The sequence below is a fragment of the Danio aesculapii genome, chromosome 16 (genome assembly GCF_903798145.1).
Source record: "Danio aesculapii chromosome 16, fDanAes4.1, whole genome shotgun sequence".
NCBI classification, from domain to species: domain Eukaryota; kingdom Metazoa; phylum Chordata; class Actinopteri; order Cypriniformes; family Danionidae; genus Danio; species Danio aesculapii.
This window is the reverse complement of record NC_079450.1, coordinates 29,943,447-29,968,537: the sequence shown is the minus strand read 5'-3', so window position 1 is coordinate 29,968,537 and position 25,091 is coordinate 29,943,447. Positions and strand designations below refer to the sequence as shown.

Here is a 25,091-nt window from a genome sequence, read left to right as displayed (position 1 = left end):
TGGAGTGAAAGAGCAAATAAAAGCACACAAGCTCTAAGGTAAAACCAGACACTTAAGACACAGGGCTGCGTCTGAAACCGCATACTTCCATACTATATAGTTCACTAAAATCAGTATGCGAGCCGAGTAGTATGTCCGAATTAATAGAATTCGAAAATCAGTATGCGAGAAGTACCCGGATGACCTAATACTTCCGGCGAGATTCTGAAGTGCGCATCCCATGCATGCTCCGCTATCCCATGATGCCCCACGAGAGAATTCATGAATGGGAGTGAAGAGAAAGCAAATGATGCTGGTAGGTCACATGATCGTGACAAAATGGCGGATGTAGTATATCCGAACTCCATTCATACTAGGGTTGAGTCAATACACGATGCCATCGTCCATTACCGATGTTTCACATTAGACATAGTACAATGCCAAATTGGTCGACATTGCCCAACCCTAATTCATACTGCTCACATTCATACTGTAACATACTTTTCTAACGGCAGAGTAGTATGTTTAAATTCAAATGCAGTATCTACTGAGCAGTAGGCGGTTTCGGAAGCAGCCATAATCTTTAAACTAATGACTTCTATTAAAAATTTTGACAGAGGTTTATGATATAAGAATTACAGCGAAGCATTTATTAAATGCATATTTTCTGTGGAGCGATCCATTTGAGGTAGCCTGCTATTTCTATTTGACAGAAGAAAAACATATATAATGGGAAAAAAACAGCCTATGCTGGTTCTTAAAAAGCATTCGGTCAGTGTTTTCATTTTGTGACCTAAATTTGTCATTAAAGGGGAAAATATCTAGGACAGGGCTATTTATTTTATTCTTTTATTTAGTTTATTCAGTTTTTCTATGCTGTTGGAAACACTGCAGTTGCGTGAAGATGTTCGTTTGTTAATTTGTTTGCATGTTAAAATAAATCAGAATTTTAATGCAATATTTAATGTGTCAGACACAAATTAGACAGTTTGTGGGTTAGCAAAACTAACCTAAATGAGCATCCCTATAAACTACACAAACATAATAGATTGTTAAAATAAAAAGCTGTTTTGAATCGTATTAGTTTTCCACGATATTACTACATGTGCTGTATTTTGTTGAACTAATTGCAGCTTTGGTGAACATAAGCCTTACTGGCACTAGACTTTTGAATGACAGTATACTGGATTAATGACCGCACAAAATATTGTACACACAAATTGTACACTAAAATCTACACAAAATATTGTAAAGATACTAGATTAGCATGCATGCTTTAACATTGTTCATACAAATCTTTCAGATAATGAACTTCTACAATCCAATTGGCTTTCGTGACAGGCTTATCATTCCAGCTTTTCCACTGAAGTATAGTAATTATGAATCCCTTTGTAATGGGTTGTACTATCTACAACAAAAACCCTGAAGCCTTTTTACTGTTGTTGACCTAAACCTTTTTGAGTCGCTGTGACTCTATGTCTTCCTGTTTTTCCACTATGATCAGTATTGCAACGCCACAAGCAGCCAACAAGAACATACTCTAACAATGCTCCCGTTTGGCCTTTTCACAGAATAATCTGAACTGCAATGACCTCACAAAAGAATTACACATTCTGACAGTGACATAAATGCGTTTTCACAAGAAACTCAAGAAAACAAGCACCGAGAATGTTTATAGACAACACCAGGGGGATGAAAACAGAGTAGCATCGGCTGACAGAGGAATACAAGCAGGTTAACTGATGACTGCAATTTCTCTTCAAATGCATCCAATAAATATGAACAAGGCTCACTCCATGAAGGTTAAACTAATCTAATCCCAGTTCACTCTAGCTGTCAGACAGTCGTAGCTTAGAACTACATCAAGACTAACGATGCTTCTTAAGTGCTCCTTGCCCAAAAATGTAATGGACTACAGTGGTTTTCTACACAACGAATTACCTGGAAGCCAAACATAAAATGTAAACAATGGCTGACATCAATTTACCTTGACATTAGGGCTGCACAATATATCGTTTCAGCATCGATATCGCAATTTGCGCATCTGCAATAGTCACATCGCAAAGATATGCAATGTCCAGTCTGACTTGTAGTTGAGCCGGAGCTACAAATTTGTATTTAATCACTGTATTTATATGAACTTTACATGATTTTTGAAAAAAAAAATATTTTTACTTAGAATTTTTGTTTTGTTTTAGTCCAAATATCTACATTTCATAGCGAAAACAATATTATTTTACATACCCCACTGGCAGATAATTTCCTTAAAACAAGCAAAATCTCTTAATTTTACTTATTTCTTCTGACGGTGAAAACTAAACAACATTTTTACTTGGTCTAAGAATAGTTTTTTTTGCACTAGAAACAAGACAAAATGATTTTTTTTGCATTGTGATTATTCGATTTCCGTACCTGAATACTGTTAGACTTCTCAGAAAACCGTCAAATAGAGCTGTTCAAACCACCTTCTGATACAAAATTCATACTGCAATAATTATCGCAGAAAAATTAAATATCGCAATATCAAATTTTTTCAATATCATGCAGCCCTACTTGACATTCGCTTGTATAATGATGGCAAAAACAAACTGGCTACTTCATGTATGGATGAAAACAATGGATTTAGGATTTATACTCAAGTTTGTTAAAGCATATTCATGATAAAACTTTTTTTTTCCTGCCCATCAGAGATTATTATACATATTTAATGCAGGCAATTTTGAGCTTAAATGTGAATTACTGGGATTTGAATGGGGGAAAGTAGGAATAAAGCAACTAATGTAACTCAGGCCTGTAGCCAGGGGTGGTTCGAAAGACTACTAACAAAGTCCAGAGTTTGGCCCCTATATGAGCTCAATTGTCCCATTTTTGACAGTATGCCCTCATGAACTGTGAAAATAACCATAAAAAGAAGGCTTTAAGTACAAATGTAATTTTTAATTATTATTAAAATGGACAAATTCTGACTGAGGAAATGAGCTGGCTAGTTTGTTATTTGCCTATAGGCTACAGTTTTAATTTAAAACAAGTTTTAATAGATTCCTAATTGTTTTTAAAATGATAATTGATAATAAATTAGCATTTAAAAAACAAAGTATTTTTTTTATTTCTTTGTTCAAAAAAATTTATTTAATATTGTAATCTCATTACATTATTTATAAAACTGTAATAACGTAATGCACATTTGTAAATAAACACACGTGTTTGTAAACATAAAATCCTATTGTAAGCACTTTGACAAAAATGTAGGAAATATTTTTGTTGCATCAAAAAGTGTAGTAATGATAACCATCTGACAAGCTAAATATAGTGCTTAAAATGTCACTAAAATGCAGTGTTTGAACCTCATAATTGAATAGAAAATGAGGCAAATGACTGAGAAAAGGTCCACGGGCATGTAACTGAAGGGACTGTGTTTTCTCTTACAAACAGATGCAAAGCACAGTGATTTTTGATGGTTTACAGAAGTCAGTTTTCTCTTCACCTGAGATTTTCTCACCGTTGACTGTGAAATACAAAACACGAAGCGGAATATGAAATCCACTCCAAAGTGCTGATCCATATTCCAGACCAGACTTTCCTTGATGTCACATAAAAGTAGTTACTCTTGTTTATTGGGGAATTATTTTAGTTAGTAGAGAGGAACTATGAAAAAATAGAAACTAACAAGCTGCTTGTCCATTAAACACTTGTGTTGAACAAGTTTGAAAACGGAAATACCTTATGTGCTAACATGAAGTACAACACCACTCTGATATTACTTAAATATTAGTAAAATTCAAAAGAAAACTTTTCAGACTTGTGTTAGCTGCAGCGAGGTATTTTATTTATATTACTAAATATTTAAATTAATCGGTTTGTTGCAAATATGTGAAACGAATTACAGTGTAACGTACTGTCAATGCTGATCTAAGGCTGAAATATCAATAACAACATAAACGATGGTTATGTTGACACCGCGTATGGACGTTTTTTAGCCATTATAAAGGGTCGAGGAATTTCAAGTAAAACTGTTTAGCTGTCAAAGAGCCTTATTCTCATTCAAAACATCTCGCTAGACTCTAACGTTGTCTTGTTGAAAAATAGAGGCGCAGGTCGACGGAAATAACAGGAATTCTGGCAAAGGTTACATTGTAGCCAAACACAACATTCCTCTCGGCGAGCAAAGGCAAACTGGCAGAATCGGATCATGCTAATCAAGTGTGCGAATGCTCCCTCTCATGACAAATCACATCGATGTGTCATAAAAATGTATAAAACACCTCAAAATCATAAGTGACCCAATAATCCAAATGTTTAAGCTAAAAACTTACCTTCTAAAAGGTGAGACGAAGTGACAAGCGCCTCTGCAGGCTTCCTGTTCTAAACTTGTCGTATGTCGTTGGAAAAAAACATTGTACGCGGAAGTGGAGACAAATTCAAGCGCGCGATGTTTGATTGCAGATATACAAGCAAGACCAAACCATTCTTAATGTGCGGAAATTCGATAAATATGTTTAGTGATTCCAGAGTGCCATCGACAGAGAAGCTGTGTGTTTTTTTTGCTTTGGGGAACGTAACTTTTCGCCTTCCACCGCCTCTTCCTGTATGACTTGCGACCACCAGAGGCCAAACGGTGTCCAGAAATTCATTTCATCTATGTCCGTTTGGTTACGTGCAGTGTTACACTAAATTCGTTCCCCTCCATTAGAACGGCTATCACTATCAGGGCTCTTCGAACGTGTGCTGAGGGACACTACACGGCTCCCTGTGGTATTACTCTACACATTTTCACGATTAATGAATAAGCCTGTCCCTTATTTTGAAATACGCTGATCTATATTTGTATGTGCAGGAAATATACGCCTGTAGTCATTTATTTAGCTTTTATATATTTCCATTGTCAAGTTAATCTCTGTATTTAAGGCAATTCTGTGAATTTGACATGTCTAAATAAAGAATTGTCCAAAGAGTCATCTATTTAACACTATTAAAACTATGTAATCACTAGCATTCTTTTTATCTATTCTATTTACAGATAAAATAACTATTAGCCCTCCAGTGAAACTGTAATTTATTCATTCATTCATTTAGTCATCAGGGGCCGCCACAGCAGAATGAACTGCCAACTACCCCCCACCAACTTCTTGCTCTTCCAGCTGCAACCCATACACTACGGCCAGTGTAGTTTATTCAATTCGCCGATAGTGCAAGTCTTTGGACTGTGGGGGAAACCGGAGCACCCAGAGAAAACCTACGCGAACACAGGAAACATGCAAACTCCACACAGAAATTCCAACGGACCCAGCCGGGACTGGAACCAGTGACCTTCTTGCTGTGAGGTGACAGTGCTAACCACTGAGCCACCCAAACTGTCATTTAAAAATTCTCAAATGTTGTTTGATAAGCTTTTTCAACACATTTTAAAACATAATAGTTTTATTAACTTTTTTTGCCTTTGCCATGATGACAGTAATTATATATTTCTTATTAGTTTGCAAGATATTAGTATTCAGCATGAATGTGAGTTTTCAAACATTCATTCATTCATTTTCCTTCGGCTTAGTCCCTTTATTCATCAGGGGTCACTACAGCGTAATGAACCGCCAACTTATCCAGCATATGTTTTACACAGTGGATGCCCTTCCAGCTGCAACCCAGTACTGGGAAACATTAATACACACTCATTCACACACATACATTATTGCCAATTTAGTTTATTCAATTCACCTATAGTCCATGTCTTTGGACTGTGGGGGAAACCCACACCAACATGGGGAGAACATGCAAACTCCACACAGAAATGCCAGCTGGCCCAGCCAGGACTCGAACCAGCAACCTTTTTGATGTGAGGCGTCAGTGTTAACCACTGAGCTACCGTGTCACCAGTTTTCAAAACAAACAGGAAAAATAGTTTAACCCAAATAACCTTTCGAATAATAATTTTAAATGCAACATGTCTTTTTTTCAGAGAGAACAATTTTAACAGAGAACATTTGCGTATTTTAAAGAACATTTTAAGAATCTAAATAACATTTTTCACTGCACAGAACCTTGAAGTGTAAAGTTACACTGGGTGTCAATGTTTTTCATGCAACCATTTCTAAAGAATCTTTATTTTTAAGAACGTAATTCAGAGCACGTTCAATTGAACTGAAAGAAAAATCCACAATAAATTCAATCTCAAGAATATTGTTTATTGCTCTTGAAGATATTACTCTTTGCTCATTTTTTGTTCTAGTCATCCTTTCTGTTTTAAATTTCACAATAAAACAAAGAAAAGCTTTACTGTAAGGTAAATGGTATTTTTTTTCCTTTTCAATGTGTACACACAAATACACAAAGTCCTATGTACAGCGGAAATCTTCTGTAGTACGGGCAAGTCAAGTAACAACTCATTCAAGTATCTTATCTAGAATCTGATAAGAACTTTCCAAAGAATATCTGTGAAAACCGTTGGCTCAGGTAGGTAAAATTTATTTGAGGCCCTTATTTTCCCCACCTCCTCGTTTTCAAGATTCATTAACGTGTGTCATTCTGCTCCAATTCATGGACATCTTTACATTAAAATCAAATGTTCATATATTAAAACTTAATAAAAATCAGAGAGAACACTGCTTAAAGAAAGGAGCAGAAGCTGCAACTAATATTATTCACACTAGATTAATTATAATACCCCACCACTGGGCGAATTAATTATTGAAAAGTGAAACTAGTGGCATAACTCAGTCCAGTAGGGTCATCATTTGGGCATAAATGGGGAAAATTTCCAATGGGCACAATTAGAGGGGTCAGATTTTTAAAAATTATTATTATTATTATTTACGCACACTTCTCAGTCCATTCTTTTGAGCCTTGTGAAAAACAATTGCTCCACATCGGTCAACTTTGGGTCACTACACATATATTACTTAATCATTTCCCTGCCTCATATATCACTCTTTAATTAGGTACAGAGTAAAATGACACCAATACAACTATCCCATATAGTAATAGTAATTGAACATAATGTACACAATAATAAAATATATACAATGAAATAGATACAAATTTTAAATATTCACTGACATGAGCAGCATTGTCTCTCATTCTCAGGCTCATAAAGTTTTTGTTTAAAAAAAAGATATGGACAGGACATGAAATGTGAAATAAATAAATAAATAAATAAATAAATAAATAAATAAATAAATAAATAAATAAATAAATAAATAAATAAATAAATAAATAAACATTATCTTCAGAAGACTACGAAGGGCTTGGATTTTTATTTAAACCACAAGATGGCAATGTTTGACCATAAATTTGTCTGAATCCTTTGGAATCAGCACAATAAAACTAAAGTGCTTTATTGCTGCGCAACTGAATCAGGTTAAAATTACTTTCAATGCCATTATTGCGTTTTGCTGGCATTACATTGTTTAGCTGAACACTGTATTGCGGAGCTTAGCATTACTTAAGGAAAAGTCTGGGAAATACATGAAGCAGAACAAACCTACTGTCTATCTCTGCAGGGCCAGAATGCAGTGCAGTTTTAAAAAGTGGGTGATTAAAAATGTGCATATTCACTTACTGTGCTGTCTTAGCTACAAGATATCTCATTGTTACAGCTTCCTAACAGAGATGAGAGAATAATCATTTTCTTTTCTTTTTTAAATGTTAAAATTGTTGAAGCAGTTTTTGTGTTGCATTTTGATTTTTAAAATGACAGGGGCCACTCACATAAAACATGTTTTATTATTATTATTATTATTATTATTATTATTATTATTATGCTTTAATCTTCCATTGGTTTTCAGTGGTTCTCAGCCTTTTACTATCAGCAATAACATCTGAAGGACCCAAAGCTTTTACATTTATTTAGTAATTTATTACATAAGAATTGAGTGTTTAAAACATTCTAAAGCAATGATTAAATCTGCTTAATTAAAATCAAAAAGATTTTTAAAAGATTTTTTTCTTCTTTTAACTTTAACAATTTAACTAAAATTAATTTACGGTATTTTAAGTATTCCATGAATTTACCAGATCTAAAAATCACACATTTAATATTTTCTCATGTTTTCCAAGACTAGTAGGAAAAAATAAATTAAATGTAATTTTTAAAAAGCAATCCTTCTTGAGGTAATAAAGAAAATAAAGAAAACATTGAACTTTAATTGTTAGTTGTGTTATTTTAACCCAGTGTTGGTTAAAATATGGACAAACAATTATGGGTTAGAAAGTGTCATTTACATTTAACTTAAATAAAACTAACCCAATGTTGGGACTGTCCATTGACTTAATGCTGGGTTAAAACAACACAACATTTTTATAGTGCAGCTTATTTAAATAATCATTTTGCAGTATTGTAAGTCCTTTTCTATTCATTAAGCCTCCTAGTAAATCCCTCCTAGTGAGCACCTTAAGCCTGACACGGCTCCTAAAATACAGGGAGCTCCGGTTAAAAGTTCATTTTTTCAAAACGCATCTCAAACTCTTACATTTTATACTCTTTCTGACAATTATCCAGATACAAAACACATTCAGTGTGAATGGCCCCTAAGACAGCATTGTGCGATTCCAAAAACTGAAGAAAGCAAAATACTCGAACAGCACGAGTGGCTTGAGAGGACACTAAAACATTGGACAGGAAAAAAATGGTAAATATACAGTATTATTCCACAAATGCAGGAATCCACAGACAGAAAAAGGAGAAAGAGAGAACCTGCAAGACAACAGAAATCACACACAACAGAACATATTAACTGTGAGCGACTTTCAGAGTGTCTGTTTCCCTGTGCCGCTCCACCATACTGAGCGAGGGAGAGAGGGACGGTGGCGGAGTCAGGGGTCCCAGGCTCTTGAGGGGATGCGGAGACACGGCTGGAGGAAGAGATGACAGAGGGGGCAAGACTCCCCCTAGACCCCCTGATTTGGCCTCCAGAAGATGTGAGCGTGCACCCAGCCCCGGCTCCTTCCCCAAAGAGAAGTCCGGCTCGTTCTCGTTCTCCGAGCTGCAGTCGCTTAGATCTGTGATCTCCAGCTCAGAGTCTGACTCCGGATCCTGCTTCACACCCTTTCTCCGCTCCGAGGGGCTCTGATGGCCTCCTCCGCTTCCTATGGTTACACCACCTAACCCCAATCCTAAACCCAACCCCAAACCAAGAGCTCCAGCAGGAACACCGACCTCCCCTCGTTCCCGGTCGCCTACACCCGTTCCTCCGTTCCCCAATTCAGTCCGGCCTAATGAAAGGCTCCCGGGATATGGTGGGATGCACAGTCTTGGAGGCTGACCACCAGCGGAGCCATTTGTTCCTCCCCGTTCTGTCCCGGCGGCGTCCCCGGGGGGCAGGAGTGAGGAGAAGGGGTGTGGTAACTGGGACAGGCTGGACTGGAGCTGGTTGGGGTAGAAGTGTGAGGAGTAGAGGGAGCCTGGAGGCAGTTTGGGACAGTTGTTGAGGGAAAAGGCCCCAGGGAGGTAAGGGTTGAACCCCCAGGGGTAGTCAAAAGAAGGGCTCCGAGGGTAAGGGCCCAGTAGGGATGGAGGTTTAGAGTAACAAGGGGCTCCTATGGGAGGGATTGACAAAACATGGAAAGGAAGACGGTGTTAATGTTTTTGGTCAGATGTTAGAGGTGGGATTGTAAACAGAGAACATGAGGGGACTCATTTTCAGGGAAAACTAGAAGGATGTTTTGAATCATTGATTCTGAAAAAATTGTATGCATATTAAGATCTTAAAATCAAAGTTTAATTTCCAGAAGCCAGTTACCATAGTTGTATGTGTCACATGATTAGGCATTGGATGATAACCGTTTTCAAGATATACTGCAGTTTAGAAAAGTCAAGGTTTTAAAACTGCCAAATTTTTATACTATATACCGTTTCTAAGGTGTGTAAGATTTTTTTAGGACAACATTATCTACAGCAGAAAAGATATGCAAAGATACCGTTTTAAATTGTAAAGAAATCTATGTTTCAGAAACAAATGAAAAGAGCACAAGTCAATGATTCATTTGAATGATTTAGCCTGACATGTTTACTGCTACAAAATGCTTTAAATGTTTCTCAAAATAAAATATTTTGTGTTCAAAAGAGGAAAAAGGTTTTTATGTTTTTTACTCAGACATTTAAAAAGAATATATTTTACAGCAGTAATCACAATACCGTGATACCGTGAAACCGTGGTATTTTTATCCAAGGTTATCATACCGTCAGAATCTTATACTGCCCATGCCTACACATGATGCTTTTGATATGATTCCTCTGCACTCTGTTTGTTGTTTGTTCTTTATTTTCTTTTGGAACAGCTAAATTGTTTTATGTTCAATCCCCTTAAATTTGTAAGAAGAAGTTAACTTAATCAATTTGTGTTGGGACAACATAAAAGGACTGTGTGGAACCCAGCATTTTCTTTATAGTGTGATATAGTATGAAACAATCCTTTTTATTATGAATGTTTAAAAAGTTGCAATGGGAACTATTTTATTAACATACAGTTGAATTATTAGCCCCCTTTTGAATATTTTTTTCTTTTTTCTTTATTTCCCAAATTATGATTATCAGAGCAAGGAAATTTTCACGGTATGTCTGATAATATTCAAGGTCAAAATTATTAGCACCTTTAAGCTATATTTTTTGATTGTCTGCAGAACAAACCATCATTATACAATAACTTGCCTAATTACCCTAACCTGCCTAGTTAACCTAATTAACCTAGGTAAGCCTTTAAATGTCACTTTAAGCTGTATAGAAGTGTCTTGAAAAATATCTAGTCAAATATTATTTACTGTCATCATGGCAAAGATAAAATAAATCAGTTATTAGAAATCAGTTATTAGAAATTTATTATGTTTATAAATGTGTTGAAAAAAATCTTCTCTCCGTTAAACAGAAATTGGGGGGAAAAATAAACAGGGGGGGGCTAATAATTCTGACTTTAAGGGTATATGATTTTTTTCTGGATTCTTTTCTGAACAAAAAGTTCAAAAGAACAGTATTTACATAAAATAAAAATCAGTTTTATGAATTACCTTGCTTAATATAAATGTTTTTTTAATCTGACCCCATACATTTAAACAATCTCTCTATTGTTCAAATATATGAAAAAAATAAGAAGTTAAATTCCCTGTGATTAATTAATCAATTAGGGTTAATACTTTGAATGAATTATTAAAGAAAAAAGGTATGAATTCCACCAGCTTTTTAAGTAACAGATAACAAAAAGAGAGGCGACGCAGTGGCGCAGTAGGTAGTGCTGTCACCTCACAGCAAGAAGGTCATCGGTTCGAGCCTCGGCTAGGCCAGTAGACGTTTCTGTGTGGAGTTTGCATGTTCTCCCTGCGTTCGCGTGGGTTTTCTCCGGGTGCTCCGGTTTACCCCACATTCCAAAGACATGCGGTACAGGTGAATTGGGTAGACTAAATTGTCCGTAGTGAATGAGTGTGTATGGATGTTTCCCAGTGATGGGTTGCAGCTGGAAGGGCATCCGCTGCGTAAAACATGTGCTGGATAAGTTGGCGGTTCATTCCGCTGTGGCGACCCTGGGTTAAAAAAGGGACTAAGCCGAAAAGAAAATGAATGAATGAAAAACAAAGGAGAAGGTGCAATGATTAAATATATCATTATATTAATTAATCAATTAGGTAATATATGTAATACATATATTAATTATCAGTAATATTTTTTTTTAATATTTTACATTTTCTACAATAATAATAATAATAATAATAATAATCTAATGAAAAGTAAATATGTTAGACAAAATAGCATTTAAGCCAACATTTGAATTTATTTCTATTTAATAATTAATAAAAAATGATTTATTGATTTATACTAATATTCACAAATATACAATCAAGAAGACACGAGTTTAAATATGATTTCATAAACCTACATTACATGTTTTTGCTTACAATACAAACAGGTTTCCTTCTTATTAAATTTTTACCTTTACTTCTTCCTCAGCCTCTTTCTTCCTTCATTGCTGCCTACTTTACTTTCTCTCCCTCTCTTTTTTCATCTCCTCTGCTTCTCTCTGTGTTATTTGCTATGCAGGGCTAATTTGACAGTGCTAGTGTGTGTGTGTGTGTGTGTGTGTGTGTGTGTGTGTGTGTGTGCGTGTGTGTGTGCGTGTGTGTGTGTGTGTGTGTGTGTGTGTAGGGCCAGGAGTAGCTGGCAGACACATGAATATTGAATCAGTCAGGCAGGCCTCACTTGCTTATGAAAACACAGTAATGGGCGCCACAGGCCACAAACTGAAGCCTGCACCCTCAATTAGGGCCTTCCTGCTTGGGAAGGGATTAGGACAGCGGGTACACATGGGAGACAGAGAGGGGTAAGGAGAGGAGGAGGGCGGAACAGGACCTCAGGACAAACTAAGTTGAAGAGGGTTTTTTTTTGGGGGGGGGGCTGAGGAGTTGCTTTGACATACTCATGCCCTCATACATTCTGATACACCCATATTTCAGTGCATTACGAGCATCGGAAAAGACAAAGGAGTGTGTAAATGACGTTTACAGAAGTGCTAGAGCGCAGAAATGCATATGGAAATGAATAACACAGAGATTTTAAGGATACAAATAGATTGGAATGGCTTTTTAATAATTTTTTGATATTTTTCTGTAATTCACAGTGGTGTTTATCGCCGCACCAAATGCTTGAAGATGATTTATTTTCAAACATAAACATTGTCATGTTCATCTGATCGACAGCATGCCTCAGATATTGACTGAAAATGTTCTAATTCTTTATAGGGGTATTGTTTGCTGACAACTTACTGCAAGGCACCATTTTTAAACAATTAACTAAATTAAACTGATGAAACCCTAATAAGGTGATGTTCATTTGTTTGTTTGTACATTTTCACATCAGCAACTTATGGCTTTACTTATGTTAGTTTGTAGTTAACGAAACTCTATGGTATGTCATAATTGAATTTAGGTATTTTATTTTACTATTATTTAATTTTCAAATATTTTGTTTATTTATTTACTTATTATTATCATTATTGCTACTTTTTATTCATTTATTATAATTATTTTATTTATGAATATATATATATATATATATATATATATATATATATATATATATATATATATATATATATATATATATATATATATATATATATATATATATATATATATATATATATATATATAATTTATTCTGTCTTTCTTTAGCATTGCGTTGTCTGTTGGTTTGTTTCAATGTGTTTTGTGATTAATAGTTAAAATGTTAATAAAAAGATGCAATAAAAATGTAACTCAGTAAACTAAAATGCCTCATTAAAATAAAATAAAATAAATGAAATAAAAAAAATTAAGTAAAATAAAATAAATAAAATAAAACAGTAATTATTTTATCTAATTAAGGGAGCTAATAACAAATATATCATTAACAAATAATAGCTAAAAATTAAAACTAACATTAACAAACATCAGTAACAAAAACAGTTGAAGTCAGAATTATTAGCCCCCCTTTGAATTGTATTTCTTTTTTAAATATTTCCCAAATGATGTTTAACAGAGCAAGGAAATTTTCACAGTATGTCTGACAATATTTTTTCTTCTGGGGAAAGTCTTATTTGTTTTATTTTGGCTAGAATAAAAGCAGTTTCTAATTTTTTACAAACCATTTTAAGGTCAATATTAACCATTTTAAGGTCAATAATATTAAATTAGCCCCTTTAAGCTATGTTTTTATTCGATAGTCTACAGGACAAACCCTCACTATACAATAACTTGCCTAATTACCCTAACCTGCCTAGTTAACCTAATTAACCTAATTAAGTCTTTAAATGTCACTTTAAGCTGTATAGAAGTGTCTTGAAAAATATCTAGTCAAATATTATTTACTGTCATTATGGCAAATATTAAAAAAATCAGCTATTAGAAATGAGTATTTAAAATGATTTAGTTACTAGTTATTAGTACTAGTTATTAAAAAATATTTTCTCCGTTAAACAGAAATTGGGGAAAAAAATAAACAGGGGGCTAATAATTCAGGGGGGGTAATAATTCTGACTTCAACTGTATATTAGCTATTTCTCACTTTTGGTGTAAACTACCATCATGTGCTTAGTTCAAAATGTACTACTATAAGCAGTGTGAACTATATCTGCATATCACCAGTCTCCAATCACTACTCTGAAAAATCAGAGAAAGATTCAATGGTAAATCTCTTTTTAATTAATTATCTATCTATTTAGTTAGTTGGTTAGTTAGTTAGTTAGTTAGTACCTGAGCTGAGGAAAGGGAAAGTGTCCAGTCTCAGCTTGTCTCCATCAGGTCCTGGGGCTCCTGCGTTGCGCTCAAACAGAGACGGTCCTCTACCCGATTCAGGCAAACGGGGGAATAATGTCTGAAGGGCCTGAGATAGCACAGAGAAAAGATAAAGGTTAAAGATAAAGATAAAGATAAAGATTAAAATCATTAGATAATTATTATTAATATTATTATTAGTAGTAGTAGTAGCACTCGTAGTAGTAAAACTTCATTGTCCTTGACAGGAAATTTGTTATAGGCATCATCATATTGCTGCAGAGATTTCATAAAAACAAAAAATTAAAACAATACAAAATCCAGTAGTTACAATAATTATAATGCTAATTAAGAAAAACTCTTGTTAAGTAAACCCACTGAAACTGGTACAAAGGATCTATATCGGTTCAACCTACATTTTGGCACTCTAAATCTCCTACCAGAGGGAAGCAGTTCATAATGTGGAAACAAAAAATGAGTTGGGTCATTCAGAATCCTTTCGACCTGATTGAGGACACAATTCTCATAAAAAACTTGAGGATTAAAATATTTACCATGCCCAACAATTTTCCATCCAGTCTTTATAAGATGCATCAACTTAGATTTATTACGTAAATAGTATATCAGTGCATGAATAGTGTTTGAATGACAGATCAACAAATTAAGATGTTATATTTACTTTTTCTTGTTAATAATCATTTATACACAACATCAAAGACATTCTGCTGTCAATACAATTTCCAATTTAAAAAAATGATTTTTGAACGAAAGATGAACGAAAAGCATTTTAATTAGCATAAAAATGTAAAATTTAAAATTAAAAAGCAAAATATAGATGAAATAATATTCTATTATCATTCAGTGTGACAGATATATTTACATAAAAATTCAAAACACTGTAATTCTGACTCATACTAAAATATACAAAATATATATATATAATATAATATAAAAATTCAAAACACTGTAATTCTGACTCATACTAAAATATATATATTAAAATATACAAATGGTTACTTTTTCTTTTATAAAATGACTGATAAAACGACATCAAGATGGGATCTTCAGATTCATTCATTACAATTTAAAAAATGATGATAAAAGATGAGAAAAATTCAGTTCTTCGCCGTTAAACTGTCACAGCAAATTCATCTTGATAATCTGATAATGGATCATAACACTAAAAGTAATAACTGTATGATAATATTAACACAACTATCAATACTTTGTTAACTTCAGCGACACCCCAATATATTAGCCTGTAGTCATATATTGAACCTAATATCAAATGTACATATGAAGTGAAAACTAGATACATAAACACATATATAATCAGATCATAAAATATAAAAATAACAGAGCAGACAGAATTCACTGCTGCATTATGAATGCATAATCAAAACATAAAGAATGTAAATCTATCATGACATCTTTAATGCTCTTTTAGAAATCTCCAGAAAAAAAGGCATCAGTCAGAATAGGCCACAAAATGATCCTGGGGTTTTACCTCCCAAAATGAGCAACGACTTTTGGGTGCAGATTAGAAAAGGATAAAGCTCAGTAAAGGAAACCTGGAAGTCATCGCAGGAATCCTAGCGGATGAGCGGCGTAAAGATTTTCTCTTTTTTATTATCAGTGACATGAAGGTGATCGATCATTTCTGTCACTCTTCTCTTCTCGCTGAGAAAGGACTGTACTTCGAAGCTACATAATCTGGATTGCTTAAGCAAACCGCATTAATTACACAACACTGATCTGACAGCTCCACCTTCTCTTTTATTTCTCACATGTCTTTCATTTTCAATCAATGGCAGTGATGAATAGGACAGAGACGGGGATGTGAGGAAAGGGATAATGTCTTCTTTTGTTTTAAGACTGCTTAACGCCGTCTGTGACATTCTCTGCACTTTCTTCTTCACCTCTGGATCTTTTCCTTCTCCTTCAGTCTCCTCTAGACAAGATGTAACGCAGATAACTTTCTCAGGACAGATGCTTATTTATTCGCAAGGAAAAAGTGAAATCAGGTTATTATTGTATTTTTACCAGCCTGCCAATTTTAAGGCAAGACACCAGGTGAACAGGGTAAATAGCTTAACTAATAGTTATTATCACCATACTTCCCCAGTTGATTGGTTACATAACGACTTGAACTAGTGGAATTCTATAACTACATTGAATAGCCATAGCGATACTTCTGGCTGTTCATATAAGAGTTTGATCACGTCAAATTTATATTCAAAGCTTCTGTTCAGTTTGTAGAATCAATCTTTTAATGTCTGTCATCATATTTGATGAAGTTATTACCCTAAAAATGATATTTTTGTAATATAGCATATACACTCTCCGGTCACTTTATTAGGTACAACTTACTAGTACCAGGTTGGACCCGCTTTTGTCTTCAGAACTGCCTTAATCCTTCATGGCATAGATTCAACAAGGTAATGGAAATATTCCTCTGAGATTTTGGTCCACATTGATATGATAGCATCACGCAGTTGCTGCAGATTTGTTGGCTGCACAGCCATAATGTGAATCTGCCATTCCACCACATCCCAAAGGTCCTCCATTGGAATGAGACCTGGTGACTGTGGAGGCCATTTAAGTACAGTGAACTCATTGTCAAGTTTAAGAAACCAGTCTGAGATGATTTGCGCTTTATGACATGGTGGTTATCCTGCTGGAAGTAGCTATCAGAAAATGAGTACACTTTGATCATAGAGGGATGGATACACAGGTGGGCTGTGACATTGACATGATGCTCAATTGGTACTAATGGGCCCAAAGTGTGCCAAGAAAACATCCCCCACACAATTACGCCACCATCACCAGCCTGAACTGTTGCTATAAGGCAGGATGATCCATGCTTTTGTGTAGTTGATGCCAAATTCTGACCCTACCATCCGAATGTCGCAGCAGAAACAGAGACCAGACAACGCTTTTCCAATCTTCTGTTGTCAAATTTTGGTGAGCCTGTTTGAATTGTAGCCTCAGTTTCCTATTCTTAGCTGACAAAAGTGGCACCCAGTGTGATCTTCTGCTACTGTAGCCCATACACCTCAAGGTTTGACATGTTGTGCATTCAGAGATGCTCTTCTGCATACCTCAGTTGTAACAAGTGGTTATTTGAGTTACTGTTGCCTTTCTATCATCTCAAACCAGTCTGGCCATCTTCCTCTGACCTCTGGCATCAACAAGACATTTGCGCTCACAGAACTGCCACTCACTGGAAATTTTCTCTTTCTCAGACCATTCTCTGTAAACCCTAGAGATGATTGTGCGTGAAAATGCCAGTAGATCAGCAGTTTCTGAAATCCTCAGACCAGCCCGTCTGGCACCGACAGCCATGTTCAAAGTCACTTAAATCACCTTTCCTCCCCATTCTGTTGCTCGGTTTGAACTGCAGCAGATCATCTTCACCATGTCTACATGCCTAAATGTATCGAGTTGCTGCCATGAGATTGGCTGATTAGAAATTAGCAGTTGGACAAGTGTACCTAATAAAGTGACCAGTGAGTGTATATATGTGTGGAAGTTAGAGTGCTTCCAAAAGTAAAAGTAACTCACTTTGTAAAGCAAGCAGGAGAGAGTTTTTCACCGCAGTGAAAATGTTGTTTTTAAAAGACTGAAAGAAGAAGTTATGTTTTTGCTATCAGAAAGTTTTTGTTAGAAAAAGTTGTTAGGCAACAGAGACATGTATATTCAAAAGAAATACATGTGGTTAATTTGACTATTGTGGCCATTCAAGGTAGAAATACTCCAAACATTTTTTGAGATTTGTGATTTTAATAAAATAATATTATAGCCATTTGGGTTTCATTTTAACAACATTATTATATAAAAAATGTAAATTATTATTTATTATAAACTAAATGTAAAAACAAGTGCTAGAAAGTCAAAACTTTTTCAAAAATGTTGTTTTAATATGCAAATTATTCATTATTTCATTGAATATGTGCTAATTTGGATATTTTTTCAGCGCAATAAGCTGAACATTGGATTAAATCAGATTTAATATCTTTACATTTTTCAGGGTTTTTTACAAAAGGATTTCGCAAATACTACAAAAAAGTACATTTTCACAGTTTTTATAGAATAAAATTTGAATACAATCAAGCAAACTACTATACTGTATATGTGAACATATGCCTTTGTAAACCTTCATAATACAGATATGATTAAAACTGTAAAGTTTGGTTTACATGCACATTGCTGAATTGAATTGAATTGAAGTGGAGATTTATGGTTTTCAATGATTAAACAGCCTTTAAAATATTTATTGTTTTGAAATCTACAAACAGAAATGGATAAAGTGCAGCAAAACTGCTTTAAATCTAAGTTTTCGCTTGCAGGGTCTCACTTTTAATTACTTTGTGAAGCAAATTTACCGCCATTTTATTCCTTTTAAGCATTTACACTTTTAAGAAGTGAATTCAAGTTTCAAATTTGACTAAGCCTTTATTGATCAAACCTGCTCTCTGTCTCTTTGTATTCAAACGGGACATATAAATTTATGCTTTGCCCCTGGTATTCAGACGATAACTATTTTAGTTAAAGTTTAACATTGACCGAAGGCAAATAATTGCTGAACAGTAATACTAGAGCAATTACAGTTGAAAAGAAATAAAATAAAAAGCAAAAAAGAAACCTACATACTGATTGACTCTGTACAATCAATAGCCTGATCCCTCACATCAAAGCTAATACAGAGAGCCTTATACAGTATGGATAGAAAAAAACATCAATCATTAAACACAGGCAATAGAGCTGTTATTATCACGGAGCACGTCAAGCTCTTCAGCTTTTTGTCTGACTTCATTTTTCTTCTCTAGCTGGCAGCTTGTGCCTGTCTCTCATTTTTAGATTGTTCTGTTGATATTATGCTTCTGTAAACACACCATGATGAATGAGAATTCATTTCCTCTCACCTCAGGTGTGACAGGGCTGCAGTCCGGTGTCGCTGCTCCTCCATTGAAGTGGTTTTGGGCCAGCAGGAATGGAGAGCTCGCCATGTCCAGCAGCGGGTAATTCACCAGAACCACCTTGCTGAAGTTGAACTTGTAGGTGAAGCGCTTGCCTTTGGTTTTGTGCAAAATGCGTTTGTTGTAGTAGTATCTGCAGGATGAAGAACACAGGAAATACAATCCAATAAGGTGTAAGTGTTTGTTCAGCACTTGTGTTACAAGCGGTTAAGTTAAACTAATTCTTTACGATGTGGGTGCAATTAGTGCAATTCGACAAAAGGTTAAGTAATACCTTTTGTTTTTTTCAAAATAATTTAATAAAACATTTTTAAGTGTTTTTTAATTTTTATTGTTTTTTTCTTTTGTGTGACGCTGAAGCAATAGACCATGGCCCTACAGACCTATGGAAGGCCCAAACTGAATTTGCACATTCAGAAATCAGCAGATTTCCACCAATTTTTAGCCCATTATTGAGTCTATGTATTAACTTGGGTAAATGTGTTTAAACTTATATTTATTCAGTTTTTAAATTAATTCCATTAATATTATTGTGATATAATAATAATAATATTAAAATGTTCATATGATTTATTTACAATACAGTTTGTAAAGTAACATTTTCCATCTTTTAGTAGAGAAATAAGTGGATCTGATTGGATTTGCATTGTAAACATTGAATAAAAGTTAAAAATGTATTATTTTTTATTTCATATATTAAGTTTTAGTTATGATTCTCCTAAAATCATTCCACATAAATCCGCAGATTTTTTTTACAAAATTTTCAGCAAAAATAGCAAAAAATGTCCACAAATTCTGTCTGGCCCTAACCATGGGTTTGATTCCCATGAAAACTGGCCAAGTTTAAATCAATAAAAATTGTGCGGATGCTGTTAACAATGAAGTTGAAGGCGTGAATATTGTGACCTGTGATCAATGAACAATCATTCTGATAAACATTAACACGACGTGTTAGACGGATATAATCTTGTTGGCATGTTCACGAGATACAGTCAAGCCCAAAATCATTCATACCCCTGGCAAATTCTGATAAAGTCATAAAAGTTACTTTTAATAAACCAGCAAGTTTTTTTTAACCGGTGTTCTGTCGATTTGTCCTACCTTGTCAAATTGTCCTACCTCCCATTCAAAAAGTAGGTCAAATTTTGCTACCAGTGTTAATTTTAATGTAGAGTAGTGTGATTTAAAGCTGTAATATCGCCCTAACCTACCTAATCCCAAACCGCAAGCTCAGTACCATTCAAGTACAGTATTGGTAGCATAATCTGATGGGTAGGATAAAATGTCAGGACACCGGAAATGACACAGTCTTTTCCCAAAAGATAATAAGATGAAAGGCAAAAAAATATTTCTTTAAGTAAAAATATTTAATATCAATATACAAATAAATCAATCAACCAATAATAATAAGAATAACTTTTAGTGAAAACTATTTTTAATCGTACCCAGAACAAATTCATAAAGTAAAAAAAGCTTTTTTCATAGTAAAGAACCTTTTGTGAAATAAAAAGATTCCATAGATGTAACAGGTTGTTCATGAATGCTAATAAAGAGCCTTTAATAAAAAATGTTTCGTGCAAATGTTCCATCTGGACATTACTACTATACAAAACAGCATGTGCATTGTTACTATATACAGTTGAAGTCAGAATTATTATTACAAGAAATTTTCACAGTACAGTATGTCTAATAATATTTTTTCTTCTGGAGAAAGTCTCATTTGTTTTATTTCAGCTAGAATAAAAGCAGTTTTAAATTTTTTAAAAGCCATTTTACGGTCAAAATTATTAGCCCCTTTAAGCTATATTTTTTCGATATTCTACAGAACAAACCATCGTTATACAATAACTTGTCTAATTACCCTAACCTGCCTAGTTAACCTAATTAACCTAGTTAACCCTTTAAATGCCACTTTAAGCTGTATAGAAGTGTCTTGAAAAATATCTAGCGAAATATTATTTACTGTCATCATGGCAAAGATAAAATAAATCAGTTACTAAAAATGAGTTAATAAAACTATTATGTTTAAGAATTTGTTTTAAAAATCTTTTCTCAGTTAAACAAAAATTAGGGAAAAAATAATAAAGGAGGGCTAATAATTTTGACTTCAACTGTATATACAATACACATGCTGTTTTGATCTTTAAGCCATCCTAATCTGAAGCAACATGAGGATGAATAAATGTCACAGTGTTGTTTTTCAAGTGAACTGTGTCTTTAAAAGGGGGAAAAGCTGCCTCCACCTCCACCGGAACATTTTCCAGGGTCATGGCCTTTCATTCGGGAGCACCAGTCCTGTCAGCTTCCTGATCTGCACAGCGATGACCGCTTAGATTTTCCTCAACATCACACAAAGCTGGGAATCAGAGAGCGATCTGAGTCTTTTCCCCTGACTATCAGCCGTCTGCGCTCATCGCGGGTGTCAGAGCGCTTTGAGGATGCTCACCTGTGCATGAGAGCGAGCCTCTTTAATCTCAACACACTTTATGCTTGACTTCCCCTTACCCGGTCCGCCAGCCTACACGAGTTAGTTCCCGCGGTGCAATCTGCCGGTGCAATAATTTGTACGCTTTTATTTTATGTGGCAATTGTGCCCCTTAATTGAGCAATTAAGCAAGGCTAATCAACGAGGCTAATTATGGCCTGTGCCTATTCATAACAATTAGCGGCCAGCGACAGCATCTATTAAATGGAGAAGTGGAGGAGGGGAGCAGAGCGATAACAGAGACGGGATGAGAAATGGATAAGCGCAATTTGCATGAATGCCATGCAAGCAGGGTCGAAGTTCAGACGTTAGAAGTTTTACGAGTTTGGAGTCTGAAAAGAGATCTGATATAAGTTTTTTGCAAAGCGACGAATCAATTTTAGACTTAATTTTCAAAATCCCCATCGACAAGTATTTTTTCTATGAGCCTCTCGCCGGAGAACATCCAGAATCCATTTAGATGTTCAAAGATTCCACAAATTGGAGTGTATTGATGTTCTTCAGAGGGAAGGCAGCACTTAAAATATCCACATACTATCAAGCATTGGAGGGGGCAAGGCTATTATACAGGATATTATGTGAGGAAAAAAATAAATGATGTTTTTCCCTCTCATCAGATGCGATATAAAGCACGAGCGCACAAAAGAAACAGCCTGTGTACTCAACAAAGCACATGATGGAGAATATACATATTGCATGAGAGAACAATAAAAGGCAGCAATTAAGCATTAAAACAGAAAACAGGCCTTTGAATATGAAGCGCACACATGCTGTGCATACCTAAGTGCTCGACTGAGCTTGTCGTAGTTCATGTGAGGTTTGCACTTCCGAATGCCCCACAGTCTTGCCACCTCGTCTGGGTCTTTGATCACAAATTCACCATAGTCTCCCTGCCAGGCAATCACCCCCTGGTATTCCTCCTTCTGCAGCAGCTCCAGGATGAAGTGCCACAGCTGGATCTGCCTGGAGCCTGGGCTTGACTCTGGCTTATAGGCCCACTCTGGGAAGGCGATGCCTGAGGAAATGGAGGCGAGTAAGTGAAAGGATTTGGATAAGGCTTGTTGGTTTTGTTACTTGCTAAGAGCATTCCTGTCTAAATAACTGATGAAGCGATGGGTGGTTCGATAGTGTACTTTGAGCCCAGGGAGTATTTAGTCTACGTAAAGGAATTTCCCATTTTTGGAAAATATAAAATGTCTTTAAATAAAGTATAGGGAGAGAGTGTACCCGTCTTTTTCTCAGACTAAATGACAACCAGAAACAAAAACTGATTATCAGTTCTACATGTCATTTAAAATTTTATTTAATGTGCATTCATGCTATGTTGTAATAACATTTAATAAGATTTTAACTTCCTTGTGTTCTTGTAAAATAATAAGCTGGGATCTTTCGAAGAGCTGTCTTGTACCACATGATCATTGGCAATTGTTTTTACAGCTTCAAAAGAATGTGTTGTCATCCTTAAATTATGGTGATTATGAAATATTGTGTGTAATCATGCTATAAAAACAAAACAACTATTGTCAAGTTATATTTACCACATATAGTACAGTTGAAGTCATAATTATTACCCCCCCATCCCCCCCATTTTTAAAAAATGTAAAACTGCTTTTATTAAGACTTTCTCCAGAAGAAAAAATATTATCAGACATACTGTGAAAATTTCCTTGCTCTGTATTAAAAAAAATATTCAATTAATAATTCTGACTTCAACTCAATATTGTTTATATTATTAATATCAATATTGCAATTATCAATATTGAGGGGCGACATGGTGGCTCAGTTAGCACTCTTGACTTAAAGCAAAAGGTTACTGGTTCGTGTCCCGGTTGGACCAGTTGGCGTTTTTGTGTGGAGTTTGCATGTTTTCCCGGTTGCTCCGGTTTCCCCTAAAGTCCAAACACATGCACTCTAAGTGAATTGTATAAACTAAATTGGCCGTTGTGTGTGTGTGTGTTTGGATGAGTGTGTATGGAAGTTTCCAAGTACTGGGTTGCAGCTGGAAGGGCATCTGCTGTGTGAAACATTTGCTGGATAAGTTGGCGGTTCATTCAGCTGTGGCGACCAATGTTGAATAAAGGGACTCAGCCGAAGGAAAATGATTGAATTATCAATACTATAAAAAAAAAAGCCATTAGATAACAGAATATGGAGTTAGTTTTCTGGGTTTCTTCATCAAAGTTGCAGCACTCTATTTACACAACCTTTAAATTTGGCCTTTGGATATGTTTGTTCTAGTTTGACTTGTTTTTGTTCCATTTAACCATTTGTTTAAAATAAATCAGAATGTCCAAAATTGTTTATTAAGTAGATACTACATTTGAATTTGAGCTTACTTTACAAGTTTTATACAGCATGAAAAAAATCTATATGAACGGAATTCGGATGTTCATTATTTGCTATATGTTGACATAATCTACCAACCTCATTTGTGTTACTTTACGTTCATTCTGTAAACAAAATCCTCCCTTATGTGTTTTTACAAACTTAAAATAAAATCTATGTGGTAAATATTTTTGTAAATAAACAAAAAATATAGTAAATGTATTTGATTTTGGATGCAGCGACTGCATTACAGTGGGTCGCTGTAAGATTCACTCAACCAAGTCATATAAAATGCTGAATAAAACTGTGATTGTTAAGATACACAGCACTTGATTCCACCTTAGCTTTGAACAACCTGATAAGGTGATTTTCAGTGAAAATGGCAATATTGTATCTAAAATGTAGGTTGCTCAATAATTAGTTTTGGTCACACTTTATTTTGATGGTCCGTTTGTTGAATTTAAGTTACACTGCATCTACATGCCAACTATTTCTCATTATATTATAAGTAGACTGTTAGGTTGGGGTTGGGGTTGGGGTTGGGGTTGGGGTTGGGGTTGAGGTTAGGGTTAGGGTTAGGGTTAGGGTTAGTGTAAGTTGGCATGTACTTGTAAAGTTTCTTATAGTCAGTAAAATGTCTGGGAAGTAGCAGTATCAACAGATAGTAAGCAGACAGTCTACTAATTCTCAAATGGACCATCAAAATAAAGTGTTACCTAAGTTTTTATTATTTTTGCTAAGTTTGAATTTGTGACGTTTGTTGGGAACATTTGCTTAAATATATAACAGAAGCTTGTTTTAAAAATCAATATAATATCTGTGTATTTGTTTCGGCTGTCCTGTCATACAGAACTATGGTGAAGAAGTCTTTCAGTGTCTCACCTGGTGTCCAGAGGGCTGGGACAGGTGGCGTGAGCAGCAGGTCACTAACACAGTTACAGTCCATACCTCCACTACACCTGCATTCACATACAGAAAAACACAAAACAAATTTCAGTGACAACCTTACGTTTAACCAGGTGTGCTTCACAAGTCCTGAAAAGTGAAGCCAAAACTTTTTGATGACCCCTAGTCATCCTACAGTGCAGTATTGGTCAATA

At 35.0% G+C, this 25,091-nt stretch overlaps 2 protein-coding genes across 5 annotated transcripts in view; both read right to left on the bottom strand.

Annotated features, from left to right (window-relative positions):
- arhgef1b (Rho guanine nucleotide exchange factor (GEF) 1b) overlaps positions 1 to 4,581 on the bottom strand; it is a 78,365-nt gene extending 73,784 nt beyond the window's left edge. For 3 of the 4 annotated variants that reach the window (XM_056474729.1, XM_056474730.1, XM_056474731.1), the window contains exon 1: positions 4,293 to 4,581. The gene's annotated coding sequence lies outside the window, so the exon portion shown is untranslated. The remainder of the gene's footprint in view (positions 1 to 4,292) is intronic. The other variant, XM_056474732.1, reaches the window with a different exon arrangement.
- A 3,645-nt stretch (positions 4,582 to 8,226) lies between these two features.
- Positions 8,227 to 24,952, bottom strand: erfl1 (Ets2 repressor factor like 1). The gene is made up of 5 exons (XM_056475913.1): positions 24,874 to 24,952; positions 22,447 to 22,681; positions 19,128 to 19,314; positions 14,182 to 14,311; positions 8,227 to 9,504 (listed from the first exon to the last, which is right to left on the bottom strand). The coding sequence occupies exons 1-5, from the start codon at positions 24,935 to 24,937 to the stop codon at positions 8,699 to 8,701; spliced, it is 1,422 nt and encodes a 473-aa protein (XP_056331888.1). The 5' UTR covers positions 24,938 to 24,952; the 3' UTR covers positions 8,227 to 8,698.
- Positions 24,953 to 25,091: the final 139 nt, after the last annotated feature.